At 38.5% G+C, this 13,292-nt stretch overlaps 1 protein-coding gene across 1 annotated transcript in view; it reads left to right on the top strand.

The window, feature by feature from the left end:
• The first annotated feature begins 3,759 nt into the window (after positions 1-3,759).
• The window catches only part of RNF43 (ring finger protein 43), a 65,910-nt gene continuing 56,377 nt past the window's right edge, over positions 3,760-13,292 (top strand). Inside the window, exon 1 of the mRNA XM_052658664.1 lies at positions 3,760-4,011. Within this exon, the coding sequence (XP_052514624.1) occupies positions 3,760-4,011 (252 nt within the window). The remainder of the gene's footprint in view (positions 4,012-13,292) is intronic.

Genomic DNA, 13,292 nt, shown 5'->3' with positions numbered 1-13,292 from the left:
CTTTTCTATTATAGTTTATTCCAAGATACTGAATATAGTTCCCTGTACTATACAATAGGTCTCTGTTGTTTACTTTATATATAGTAGTTTGTATCTGCTAAGCCCAAACTCCTAATTTACTCCCCTCCACCACTTTCCCCTTTGGTAACCATAAGTTTGTTTTCCATGTCTGTGAGTCTCTCTCTGCTTTGCGAATAAGTTAACTGTGTCATATTGTAGGTTGCACACGTAAGGGATTGCATATGACGTCTGTCTTCGGCTTGCTTCACTCGGGATGATCGTCTCCGGGTCCATCCATGCAGCTGCAGATGGCGTTATTTCATTCTTTTTATTGACTGAGTAGCGTTCCATTGTGTGAATGCACCACATCTTCTTTATCCATGTATCTGTTGGTGGACATTTAGGCTGCTTCCATGTCTTGGCTCTTGTAAGTGGCGCTGCTGTGAACATTGGGGTAAATGTATCTTTTCAAATTAGACTGTAAACCCTCTTTAGGGATAAAATTCTCAAGGTGACCAGGTCACTCATACCTTTTGCCTTCAGAGGCATTATGTCATTTAATCTTTACAACAAACCTACCATGCAGTTATTATTCGCCACATTTTACAAGTAGTCAGTTTTCACAATTCTTTTGTACACGTTAGAAATTGTTTGAAATTTTATGTGCTTCTTGACACAACTTAAAATGTGCTTTTTACCACAATAAGCATGTAGCATAAATCTTAACCTTTTTTAAGTGTAATGTTAATCATATTCACATCATTGTTCATTTGTACAGTTTGGAAAGATTATTGGCATCAGGTTAAAAATAAAATGTCACAGTCAAATACAGTTTGGTCATTTTGAAAATTCAAATTTTAGAGACATACATCAGAAACGTTTGCATTCTTTCTAAAGAAAATGTTACTAGAAGGGTTATTGTTCACAAACGCGGTAAAAGTTACTAGAAGGATTATTTTTCACAAATGTAATTAACCAAAAATCAGTTTTCTTTTTGCCTACACTCTTATTAAGCATATATATATATATTTACCCCTTTACTTGTATTTATGATATAGACTTACTTTCAGTTTCACATTGAAGGCCCAGGTCTGATCCATAGTATTATTTCACATCCCAGGGATGTAAGAAGAAAATAACAGATTCCAGCCCTCTGACATCACCTAATGTAAAAGCTTGGTACAGGCAGTTTAGAAAAGAGCTACTGAATTTAAATTTGCAGAAGCTGAAGAAAAACTGCATAACATGGACAGAATTCTTGCCGGGGTAGCTGACTTCAGACAACGATAAATCAGTGAGTGAGAATTACTGCGCAGGATCACATTATTCTGGCTTTGTGGCCTTTATAGACACTAAAACCCAGAAGAGCAGATGTCCCTTTGAACTTACATTTGCGAAACGTTGTGTCCATTATTTTATCTTATGGGTTTCTTTTTTTTTTTGGTCTTTATTTCTTCATCCCGCCATCTGTCTCTTGGGTTGCAGAATCTGCTTACCTATCTGTTCACGTGGCCTTGATTTACGTGCGGGAGCTTGCTTACTCAGAGAAAGGTATTGAGGACTGAACTGGGTGCAGTTTGGCCGTGGCTCAATAGAGGGAGTCGGGGAGCCGAGAGAAGAGCGAGCTCAGGAACGTGTCTGGTGAAGTGTGCGCGCACCGTGCCCCAGGCAGCCAGGAGGAGGGGGCGGGACGGGGCGGCTGCCTCTGGCTGCTCCACCCTCACTGTGTCAGCAGGTAGAGAGCGTGATTGCAGTCCCAGGGGAGGGAGTCCGAGCTAGAACACCCATTACAAACCACAGGCTTCCTCCTCTAGGGAGTTGATCCAGAATTGTCTTTCTGGAAGGGAAGCACTTGAATCCTTCCGAACTTTCCAAGTCTATCCATGATTCAGAGACCTTGCCTTCTCCCTTTGGGATTGTCTGTGTTCCTGGTAGTGAATTGTTGCTGATGTATTTGCTTCTTTGCTCTTTCAAGATCTCATCATTTTTATATGCTGTTTGGGGAGAAAAAGGACTTTTGTTAGAAAGGAGATTTCAGAAATGGTTTTGGATCCTCTCTCAGTGGTTTTAGAGTTCTTGGGGACAGTAGCTCTAACCTTGGAGTAAGTTTCTGCCTTTGACCTGCATGGATTATTTTTTCAGGCTGCGGAATTTCTCGGCTCCTACCTGCAGTGTGGGGCACTTGGTTTGGTTGCAGAGTAAGAAGGTGGAAGAATGAACTGTACTTGGTTAAGCAGTTGAAACCTTTTCTTGAGCAGGATCTATAAAAGCATAATTGAATTTGTTTCACCCCCGTGGATTCCAGTGGGCCCGACAGCACAACAGGTTTGCAGATTTCTTTTGAAATTCTTTTTTTTCTCCTTCTGCCTCAGCGAAAGAAAAGAATCTATATAACAGGTTCATATTCAATTGCTTGGCTTTTCAGCACTTATTCTGAAGACTTAATAAGATTTTTTAACTTGACCTCTGAACACAGTGGGCTTTGTGGTTGAAGTGCATTTATATTTACTTAAGGGTGCACATTTTAAAATCTTAGAATAAGATTTTGTTTGTACAAAGACCCAGATTCTCAAGTGTGCCTAGAAATAGTACAGATCTACTCTACTCAGGATTATTTTTACTTTTTCAGGGCATTCTACTTAGAGCTTGTAGACTAATCACCTCCTTACTCCCCCTGTCTTTTATTCCCCACCTCCTCAAGGAATTTGAAAACGTGTTAGGAATAGTCCTTTGTTTTAATATGAACCCAGAAAATTACAGATTATAAGATCTGGATAATAAAGTAGTTTCCAAAAGCATCTCATGGGAAATCACAGTGCTTGGCATTCTCAAGTAGGAGAATAAAAGGAGGAATCCCTAAGATAGAAAGGAAGATAAAGATAGAAATAGGAATTTCAACTGGAAAAGATAATTGGAAAGCCAACCTTTTCAAGTATTCTTCTAATTATGAAAATTGGAAAAGATTGTGATGCTCAGATTTATCCTGTGAATATGTGAAGACATATAAATCAGCACCTAACTTACTAGCAAATCTAGGTGGAAAATTTAAAACTCAGTATATTTAAGTTCATGAAAAGTGTTGTAGGTTCAATGGGCCTGGAACTTTGGCTACGCTGAAGTACAGTTTAATGTTGAAACTTTTATGAATACATGTAGCATCTTTGGCTATCTCTCAGGTGTGGTCTGAAATATTGTTCCCTCTCCTTCCCCTTAAAAAAGAAGCTCTGTGATCTTTAGTTTTTTACCATTGACAAGTTTTGTAACTTAAAAGGGCCACCTCTTCATTTTCTGAGCTGGAGTTTTTCACTCTCACCTTTGATGCATGGCCTTAGTCGTTTACTTTGCCTTGTTTTGTTCATTAACATTGGGTTTAGTGGCTCGAGAACTTGTTGCATATGGAAGACCAGCACCAGGTGATCTGACATAATAAAAATTCAGGATGTGACATTCAACCTCAAGCAACACTGAGAATTCCCAAGAGAAGTGCGATATCTTTACTAATCATAGTGAAGATGGGAGAAAATGACATACCTGAAGCAGAAGTAGGCTGACAATAACCTTCTTTCCTGCTTGAGCAGGAATACCACCTGTCCTTGGGAATATACTTTAGAGAAAGGAAGGGCCAAAACTACAACTCGGCTTTCTGAAACTGACGCAGAAATTTCTTTTCCGCCATTTGTCTGGATTTGAGAACCTGCGTTTGGTGTTAGCTACTGGAAGCGGTATGTATGGCCGAAGTGCATCGCTGCAGCTGGTAGCATGAGTGGTGGCCACCAGCTACAGCTGGCTGCCCTCTGGCCCTGGCTGCTGATGGCTACCCTGCAGGCAGGCTTTGGACGCACGGGACTGGTACTGGCAGCAGCGGTGGAGTCGGAAAGATCAGCTGAGCAGAAGGCTATTATCAGAGTGATCCCCTTGAAAATGGACCCCACAGGAAAACTGAATCTCACTTTGGAAGGCGTGTTTGCTGGTGTTGCTGAAATAACTCCAGCAGAAGGAAAATTAATGCAGGTAAGGATGACTTTATTATTTTTCACTTTCCATCTGTTTGAAATATACCTTTCTTCTTTTGTCTCCCAAATCGAATTCCACAGAAGGGCTCTGCTGCCTGACTTTCTATTTGTTTCATCTTGTTAAACATGTTACTTATTGACATTCTAAAGCAAATTCTGAGTTTATACTCGAGAAGAAACATAAATGCTGTATTTTATAAGATCATCTGCTTATTTTTAACTCTGGTATTACACTACATTACATAATAAGACCTTTCTTTGCAAGTGATATATTCTGGACACTTTTTTTTTAATAGATGAAATATATGGGCTTGTATTTAATTAACTGAAAGAGTGTACTTATATCCTGTTTCAGATTTGAGGTGAGCACTAAGGTTGATTTTGATGGTCAGCAGCACCTTGACATTCTAGAATGCCTTTGGAGCATATTTGATCACTGTGTCACTTTTAAAATTCAGTCAAGCTTGAATGCTACGGTTGGCTTTATACCATGTGGGGCACCTTATTGCTAAGCCCAAAATGGAGAGGATTGGATTACAAAATGGACACAAGGTGTAAACCTGCCTCCTGATCACTTTGGTCTTGTCTACACTTAATTTTATTATTTTCAAAACTTTTAAATGTAACATCTGTGTTTTATTGACCCACAGAGTTTTTCAGACAGTTTCTTAGGCTTTGCAGTTGTGAAATTTGCCTATAACTCATTCATAGCCTACTCTATATGTGTTTAATTTATGAACTGACTGAGGCCATAGCATTTCATAGATGAATTGCTCATACTCCCCCCACCCCCAGCCTGCAAAGGTAGAGCCCTCTTTTTAATGTGGCATTCTAGTATCTTACTCGATAAAATTATATTACTTATTGATTAAAATTCATTTTATCAAAGAACATTTCTTGCTGTAGCTCTCAGTCACAGGTGAAAATGTTGTTAAATATGATTCATCTTAGCATCCAAGCTCAGATTTTTATTGCGTGATATGAACAGAACCAAAATATTGTATTAATTTAAATTTTGGTCCACTCAAAGAAAAAAGCTGAGAAAATTTAACAAATTATAGAACTCTTTTTGCCCAACACAGTTTTATGTATATCTTAGTGGCTGTTCACAATCACTTCGTAGGCAATATTTTGAAGCTGGGATAAGTGAAGTGGAAGAAGAATTGGGTGAAAAGGAAGGCTCTGCTATTTAGAAAAATAGACAGGCAAAAAGAATATATCTGGAAAAAACAGTGTAAGAATTTTTGGAAAAGGGTCTATTTAATTTGAACTTTAGGACAGACTTAGGAATATCTAAAAGTTGAAACCATAAATCATTTTGAATACAACAGTTAGGAAGGAAACTTCCTTTCTGACTTTGCCTGGTTAATACCCTGAAGCATGAGTGAGGTATGTACTCCATTTTCATTTCTTGCCCTAAGTAATTTCAGGATGGACTCATATTCTGGTAGCTCTGAGGCCTTGGAAGCTGTACTAAGCTTTGTGCCTTATTAATATCCTGTGGCAGCATGTTCAATGGGTTAATTATATGCTGCATTAAATAGTGTCCTCTTTTATTTTAATTTTTTTGTCTTCTATTATAATACATCTCTACGTACAGTTTCTGTATATTCATAAAGGAAAAGGTATGTAAGAGATATTAGCTGGCATTCTCTTTGCGATTTGTTACTCAGTCAGTCTTTATCGTGTCTTCTCCTGTTTTGCCCTTTTTCTCATGCTGGTAAGTGTTGCTTAATCCTTTTTTTCCCGCCTATTAACTTTGAGTCTGTCACTGTCCTTTAAGTATTGCTTCTTCACTTTGTGAAGAGCGCATCTTACTGTTATTCAGCAGGACCTTTCCAGGCTTTCCAGTAGCTAGTTTGCGTCATTGGCAATTTCCAGTCTTTTCTTCACCTTTTCTCTCCGTGCAAGCTTCTTCTATGTCAGGGTCAGTACTAAATTTGTATACTAGCTTAGTATTAATCTCTGGAGATTTTCAGGATTGGTCCTGGTTTATTGTCTATTAATCAAGTTTTAATCCACAATAATTACTAAATTTTCTTAATCTCTTATGAGAGACTTAAAAAAAAAACTTTTGAATGAGATGCATCAGTTCTTTTTTATCCACTATTTGATTAACTCTTTCAAAGAAGTCTAGCGTGTTAGGGACACATGGTGTTCACTTCTAGAATTCATGCTGTTTGTTCCTTATCAGATTACACTGCAGCACAGGTTTACTCAACTGTGGTTAACCAAGCCTTCCACTCAGCTCAAGTTCTGTGTGAATGTCCTAGAGCTGTGCTTTGCTGCACTTTAGCTTTCTTGGTGGATGTCTGTCCCCTGGTGTCACAAATCCGAAGACAGTGTTCTCTGTTGGCGTTGCAGAATTTTGGATAATTCTATATATCCTTCTACCTATGAATTATTCTAGCTGCCTGTTAAGCTTGATTATCTTCAAAGATGCAGTGAAGTCTTTGTAAAATTGGGCAGGCAATGCATTGGGAAATGTGAAGTTATGAGGACAATGATTTTAAAAAAATAATGATGACTGCGTTATTGTGGTTTCTGTAATTTCCAGAAGTTTCATAAAATCTGACATGTCTTTACATTTTGTTCAGTTATTTCAGTGTATGTACTATTTCATAAGGACCAAATTAACTGGATTTTCATTTGTATTGCAATTTGGATTTTCCTTAAAGAGAAACATCCTGTGACAGTGTGCCCCAAGTATTGTTATTCTGTTTAATAATAAAATAGACCATAGAACTTTCTCCTAAAATAATTTTGTTTGTCTCAGCTTCATCTGATGACTATATGTACAAGACCAGGTCTTGGTGAATTTTTGTCCTGATTCTTATTCCTCAGTTTTCTCTTTACCAAGAGTTATATCTATTGTACAGTATATGTTCAGAGTCTTAAATTATAATATTCTCTTTAAAGTACTATAAGAAAGTCAAAATAAAAGAGGAAGTGTTGCCTTGGCCATATTTCTTTCATTTCTCAAATCGTCTCTTTTCCGTTTCAAAACTCCCCATCTTAGTCTTGACCAAATTATATTGTTTTCCTTCCTATTTGGCCCAAGAGCCGCTTCTCTGCACAACCGTATTATTTCAAATCCCTGTGCGGGTTTGCCATTGTCTTTAAAGTGTCTACTTCTTAGGTTTCCTCTACATTTGCCAGAATCCTGTCTCTCCCTCTTTTCTGATTTCCTGCTCCTTTTTAAATCTGTTTCCCATTTAATGTTTATATTTAGGATAACCTTCTACCAGTCTTCTATCTCAATATTTCCCTAACTAGCCATCAAAAATCCAGATCCAAAAAACAATTTTTTTTATAATTATGAGTAATGATGGATGTAAACTAAACTTATTGTGGTGATCATTTCACAATATATATGTATGTCAAATCATATTATACACCTAAAAATAATATAGTGTTATATATCAGTTATATCTCAAAGAAAAAGCAGAATGTGGGGGGGACACACACACACAAATTCATGCCAAGGAAACTAATTGCTTGGCAGTGTGATAAAGACACTGGTAGCGATTACACTATTATTCTTATTGTTTTGACCATTCTTTCGAATATACTCTTTTTTTTTTTTTCTCCTGGTTTATACAACTGTAGAAGGAAAATGAGCTGGAGCTTATGCGCTGTCTCACTGTCCAGCTTTCTGGTTTGTTAACCTCTTATCAATGTTTGTTTATATTATTTCTTAGTAATACTGTTGCTACCACTTCTAAAAATGATTACAGTCCGGTTTTCTTTCTCAATTCTTGCTCTTTATTAATAAACGTGACTTAGAGGGACAGCCCAAAATTCATTTTCCTTCTCCTCAAAGCAGAAGCCCAAGAGGATCTTAGTGTAGTGCAGGAGAGGTCACTGATTCTTTAACCATCACATTCTTCTTGCTTAGCTGGTTGTCCTGGATTTTCTTAGACTCCAGGTTAGAGTTATCATCAAGATTAGAATGTGCTGCCCTGAGGCTTCAGACCTACAGTGGAAGCTGTGGTACTGCAGCATTTGGCCAGCAGCAGTGAACACCTCCTGGACAAATTCCCCCTTGCTCGGTGTCTCTGCTTGCCCCTTCGTTTACCTATTAGTCAACACACAGTTATCCTATCTTTGCATTCTCACTTTATTTGTAGTCAGGGCCTGAAGTGAACGTTTTGGGGAGGAAGAGAAAACTTCATAGTTTCAGTTTTGGCCAAAGCCAGAGAGACAATTCTGTATAGCAAACTGCAGTTGACAAAGTGATTAAACTGTAACTAAAGGGACCTGACTTTTAGCTCCAACCCTGCCACTGAGTAGTTGGGTGACAAGATAGTTTTGCATCTGTATAACTGAACTTGTGCCACGCACTTTTCATGCATTAGCTCACTGAATCTCCATTATACCTTCAAGAGAGAAAGACAGTCCTTTTTTTTTTTTTTTTTTTTTTTAAGATTAGGGCAGATGTTTTTTAATTGTGTTTTTAACTGAAGTAGAGTTAATGTACAATATTATATAAGTCACAGGGCTTCCCTCATAGCTCAGTTGGTAAAGAGTCTACCTGCAATGCAAGAGACCCGGGTTCGATTCCTGGGTCGGGAAGATGCCCTAGAGAAGGAAATGGCAACCCACCCCAGTATTCTGGCCTGGAGAATCCGATGAACAGAGGAGCCTGGCAGGCTACAGTCTATGGGGTCGCAAGAGTCAGACACGACTAAATACACACAGGACAGCATATGTTACAAACAGACACTATAGTGATTCACAGTTATTGAAGGTATAACTCCATTTATAGTTATGAAGTATTGCCTTTATTCCCTGTGTTGTACAATATATCCTTGTAGCTTATTTTATACGTAATATTGGTACCTCCTACCCTTCCAGCCCTGTATTGCCGCTCCTCCTCCCTGCCCCCACTGGGAGAGCCACTAGTTCGTTCTCTGTGAGTCTGCTTGTTTTTTTGTTGCTGTTATATTCACTAGTTGTTGTATTTTTTAGATTCCACATATAAGTGATATCATACAGTAGACATACAGTACTTTTATTTTCACATATTATAGGTAAAGAAATGGAGGCTCAAAGTGAGTCTCAAAGCTATTTGCCAAAGTCTAAAAGTAAGTGGCTCAGCTGGAGCTTGAACCCCAGAGCTCATGCTGTTCTCCCTCTAGAATTTTGTGCACCAAAAATGCTGCAGATGAACACCAGGGTAGGCCTCATATAAATGATAAACTTATTTCCAGAAGAGAAGAGAATGCAAATGATGAGTATTGTTCTCTGCAGTTAATCCAAACTATATATATTTCTTCCATTTCTCTTCATTTGTGCTTCATTCACAAAGATATTTGTAAATCAGAATGTTATTTACTTGGTATATCTGTTTTAGTGTAACAATTATCATTACCTTTCTCTTCATTTTATAACAGTAAGTTGTTTAACATAGGAACATGAAATAATAAACTTCGAAGTCGCATGCATCTAACTGTCATTGCTCAAGTCAGAGCTTCTTGGAAGCAGAGATTTCAAAGATTTTGTAATTTTGCTTTGAGGCCAGCCTTTAAAAGAAGTATACCTATTTGAAGTACAGTCAACTCTCAGTTATTTATGTTCGTGGGGGTGCAGAAAATTCAGTTAATTTATGATTGACTTTGGAATGTAGTCAGAAGTATACTATCGGATGTAAATCCTCTGTGCACACAAGCAGGCTGAGGTGCTTGCCTCCTGGGATCACAGCTTGACTTGGCTTTGTTGTTCGAAGCGTGGCACCCAGAAGAGAGATGGAAGCTGCAGATATTTTTATTGATAATTTTTCAGGTTAAGGAGGTATCTCACTTATGTAAAAGTACCCATCAGACAGATTTGTATATATAATCATTCTGTACTTCATGTGGAAATCCAGCAGAATTGCTGTAAGTTCAAATTCATAAATCTCTCTGGTTGTAGGAAGTAATGAATGAGCTGTGCCCTTGGTTATTGCCCCTATCAGGCTATTTAGTGTCCTTTGAGCTGATTCCAGGGGTAGGCATTTCCTTGGTTTTTGTGGTAAACTGTGTGTGTGTGTTGTAATTTTCTTTATCTACAAATTAGTCATAGTTAACTTTTTATACAGTTTTAAAGATATCCCTGAGGCTCAAGGTTTTGTTTTTGTTTTCAATTTTAAAAAAAGCCTTTACATTTTATCCACTGAGAAGTCTTTAATTTTATGTGCTTCCCCCCTTCGCTTACTCCTTTCAAATTACTAAGTACACTAGAGGAAAAGATGTTATAAATGAGCAATGTACTATTATAAATATTCTGTCAGGAACCAGAATTGATAGCAGGGTATTGTTGTTAGAGAAGTGTATGATGATGTTCCATCAAATTTCTGTAGTGATTTTCTTCCAAGGAGCTTAAAATGATTCACAAATACTTGCAAACCAAATACGGGTGATACTCCATTTTATAGAAAAGGAAACTTAATGAGAGAGAAAGCAAGTTAATTATCTTAGAACAAAGTCACTCAGAAATAAATGGACCCTGTGTACTTTGCAGGAGATAGATGAATAGTCCACTTTTTACGATATCCAAGGATGTGCTTTTCTCAGGGAAATCCTCGAAAGCTAAAATATTGTCAATGGCTGAGACATGGGATGTGGTCCCAATATCCTCTATTGGGACCTATGTTGCTCAATTTGGTAATTCAGCTATTGATGAAGCAGGGTGCCAACTTTATGTCTCAAAAGCCCTCTGAGCTGACTCTGACCTGCATTCATTGTTTTGTTGAGAATTGTTGGAGTTGGAGCCAGAGTTTTCACAATGAGCTGTTGAGGGCCTGCAGGATCTGGCCTGGCACCTGCACCCCTTGCCTCCTCACCCCTCACTCTGCTCCAGTCGCTGTGACCTTGCTGTCCTTCAGCTAAGCCAGGCCTGCTCCCACCTCAGGGCCTTTCCACTTCCTTGTCCCACTTATATCCCAAGCACTTTCTTCTCTTAGTCCTTCAGATGTCAGCCCCAAGTGTGAAATATGCCTTCTCAGTGAGGCCTTCCTGGCCCTGTTCTGAGGGGCTCTTCCTGTTCCCCCAGGGCTCCTGTTCTCCGCCGGGCTTGGCTTTGCTTTAGAAACTTCCTGCAGTGTGACACGCTTATGCTGTCTCCCCTCAGGAGGCTGTGAGCTCTGTGAAAGCAGGGCTTTCATCTCTCCAGTTCAGAGCTGTGTTTTGGGGAACAGGGTGTTAGTGTACTTGGTGCTCTTCCCATAGGCGGTACTCAATAAATATTTATTGAATGAATATAAGGAGCATTATGGTGGTGCTGAGTGGCTGTGATTGGTCAGAGATCACTCTAGGATGAAACAGACTTATTTAGCTCATCACATTTTTTAAGTACATTTTTTGCAGTCAATTATTGTGAATGCTTTGGGCTTGAGAGAGCATGCTGCACTCTGTTCTCCCTCTGGCTTATCACTGACACTGTACTGTCTCCTTGATGGTCATTTTCAAACTGTGAACATGGCTATAAATGATTTGTTTGGTGTAATCAATATCCTTTACACAGCACTTACTTAGTTTTAATAACTAGCCCAATCCCTGCTTTTTAGGAAATTCTCATTTTCCGAGAAAAATGTCTTGGGGTACTGGTGTAAAATCTGTGATGATTAGATGGTATGTGCATGTGTGCTGTGCGCAGTCATGTCTGATTCTTTGCGACCCCCCTGGGGTGTAGCCAACCAGGCTCCTCTGTCCATGGAATTTTCCAGGCAAGAAGAATACTGGAGTGGGCTGTCATTTCCCCCTCCAGGGCATCTTCCCAACCCAGGGATCTTGAATCCATGTCTTCTGCATTAGCAGGCAGATTCTTTACCACTGAACCACCTGGGAAACCCGGTTATAAGATATTAGCATGCATCCAAAGGAACTTACCTTCTTAGTCCTTGGGGCTTGTGAATCCCAATTCTGATCCTGAGATACCCTAACACAGTGGCTTTCAATCTTTTTTTCTGGAGAGGGGGTCACTGGCCCCTTTGAAAATGTGATGGAAGTTATTGACCGTATGTACTTAATGTACAATTTTGCATAAAATCCCAGTGGAGAGAATCTCTGAGACACATGTAAGAATGCAAAGATTCTAGATTAAGAGCTGTTATCCTAGAATAATCCCAGTTATTTCAGAAATGAAACCAAATTCTCAAAACTAACTTACCTTGAGTTTACTTAATTTGAAAAGTCTTTGTATACATTAGTAGAAGTCAGACAGACAATGGTATTAACAGTGCAGTTATAAGAAGGTTGGCCTGACCTAAGATGACCTTAGATACAAAAATTGGTATCTGACAAAGACTGCTTATGTGTAGTTAAGGAATTGTGCTCTCCCAATATTAAGTGAAACTGCATCAAGAAGTGCCTGTGTGTGCAGGTGCACTAAGTCCCTTCATTCATGTCCGACTCTTTGCGACCCCATGGACTGTACCCGCCAGGCTCCCTGCCCCACCCCCGTCCGTGGGATTTTCCAGGCAGGAATACTGGAGTGGGGTGCCATTTCCTTACAGTCCTTCATCATGGTGGTTTCACTCAAAGACACATAAGAATAAAAGATGTTTTACTAATTTGTTTTGATATAAGCAGAACAATTGTGGCCCTGTGTGCCTGTTTGGTCCCTGAAGTCAGAGAACAGAGGCTAGACTTTTCCACATCTGTTTGTCTTCTGTCCTTTAAGCCCCATTGCTTTTCCTAAGGTAGGAGGCCTTGGACCCTTCAGTTTCTGTTTGCTATAACAGAAAACTTTGAATCTCTTTCAAAAACATTCATTATTTCTTGCGTGTTTGTTTTTAAATAACAGATAAGCTACTTTACATACTCTTCTTTTTATCTGGGTTCTAAACATTACAGTTCATTTTCTTTTGATATTTTTTAATATATTAGAGTTTGTATTTAATTTCAAATTCAGAAACACCAAAATAATCAAAGTGATTTAAATTAGGGTTTTTAAAATTGTAAACACAAAGTCTCACATTTTTTAGGAAATTATATTATTTAGATATTTCAATCCTGAATCTGAAGCAGTGATCTTTCTTCAGGATGGCAATATAACTATCTTTAAGACCCCTGTTTGTTTTTTAAAAATTTAGAGCACTTCTATTAAGGTGGAAATCAACCATATATTACTGTAATTTTAAATAGAATAGTCAGTTATCATTACCTATCAATTCTGTGCATGCTAATATATCAAAAGGGTACTATTGTGTATAACTAACTGTATGAAAATTGAGAAACACTGTTGCTGTTATTTCTGTAGAATAATTTGGATAAGACTGAAGACCTTATGTTTTATGCC

The sequence above is a fragment of the Budorcas taxicolor genome, chromosome 19 (assembly GCF_023091745.1).
Source record: "Budorcas taxicolor isolate Tak-1 chromosome 19, Takin1.1, whole genome shotgun sequence".
In the NCBI taxonomy this organism is placed as follows: Eukaryota; Metazoa; Chordata; class Mammalia; order Artiodactyla; family Bovidae; genus Budorcas; species Budorcas taxicolor.
The sequence above is the reverse complement of the archived record's forward strand: the minus strand, read 5'-3'. Positions and strand labels throughout refer to the sequence as shown.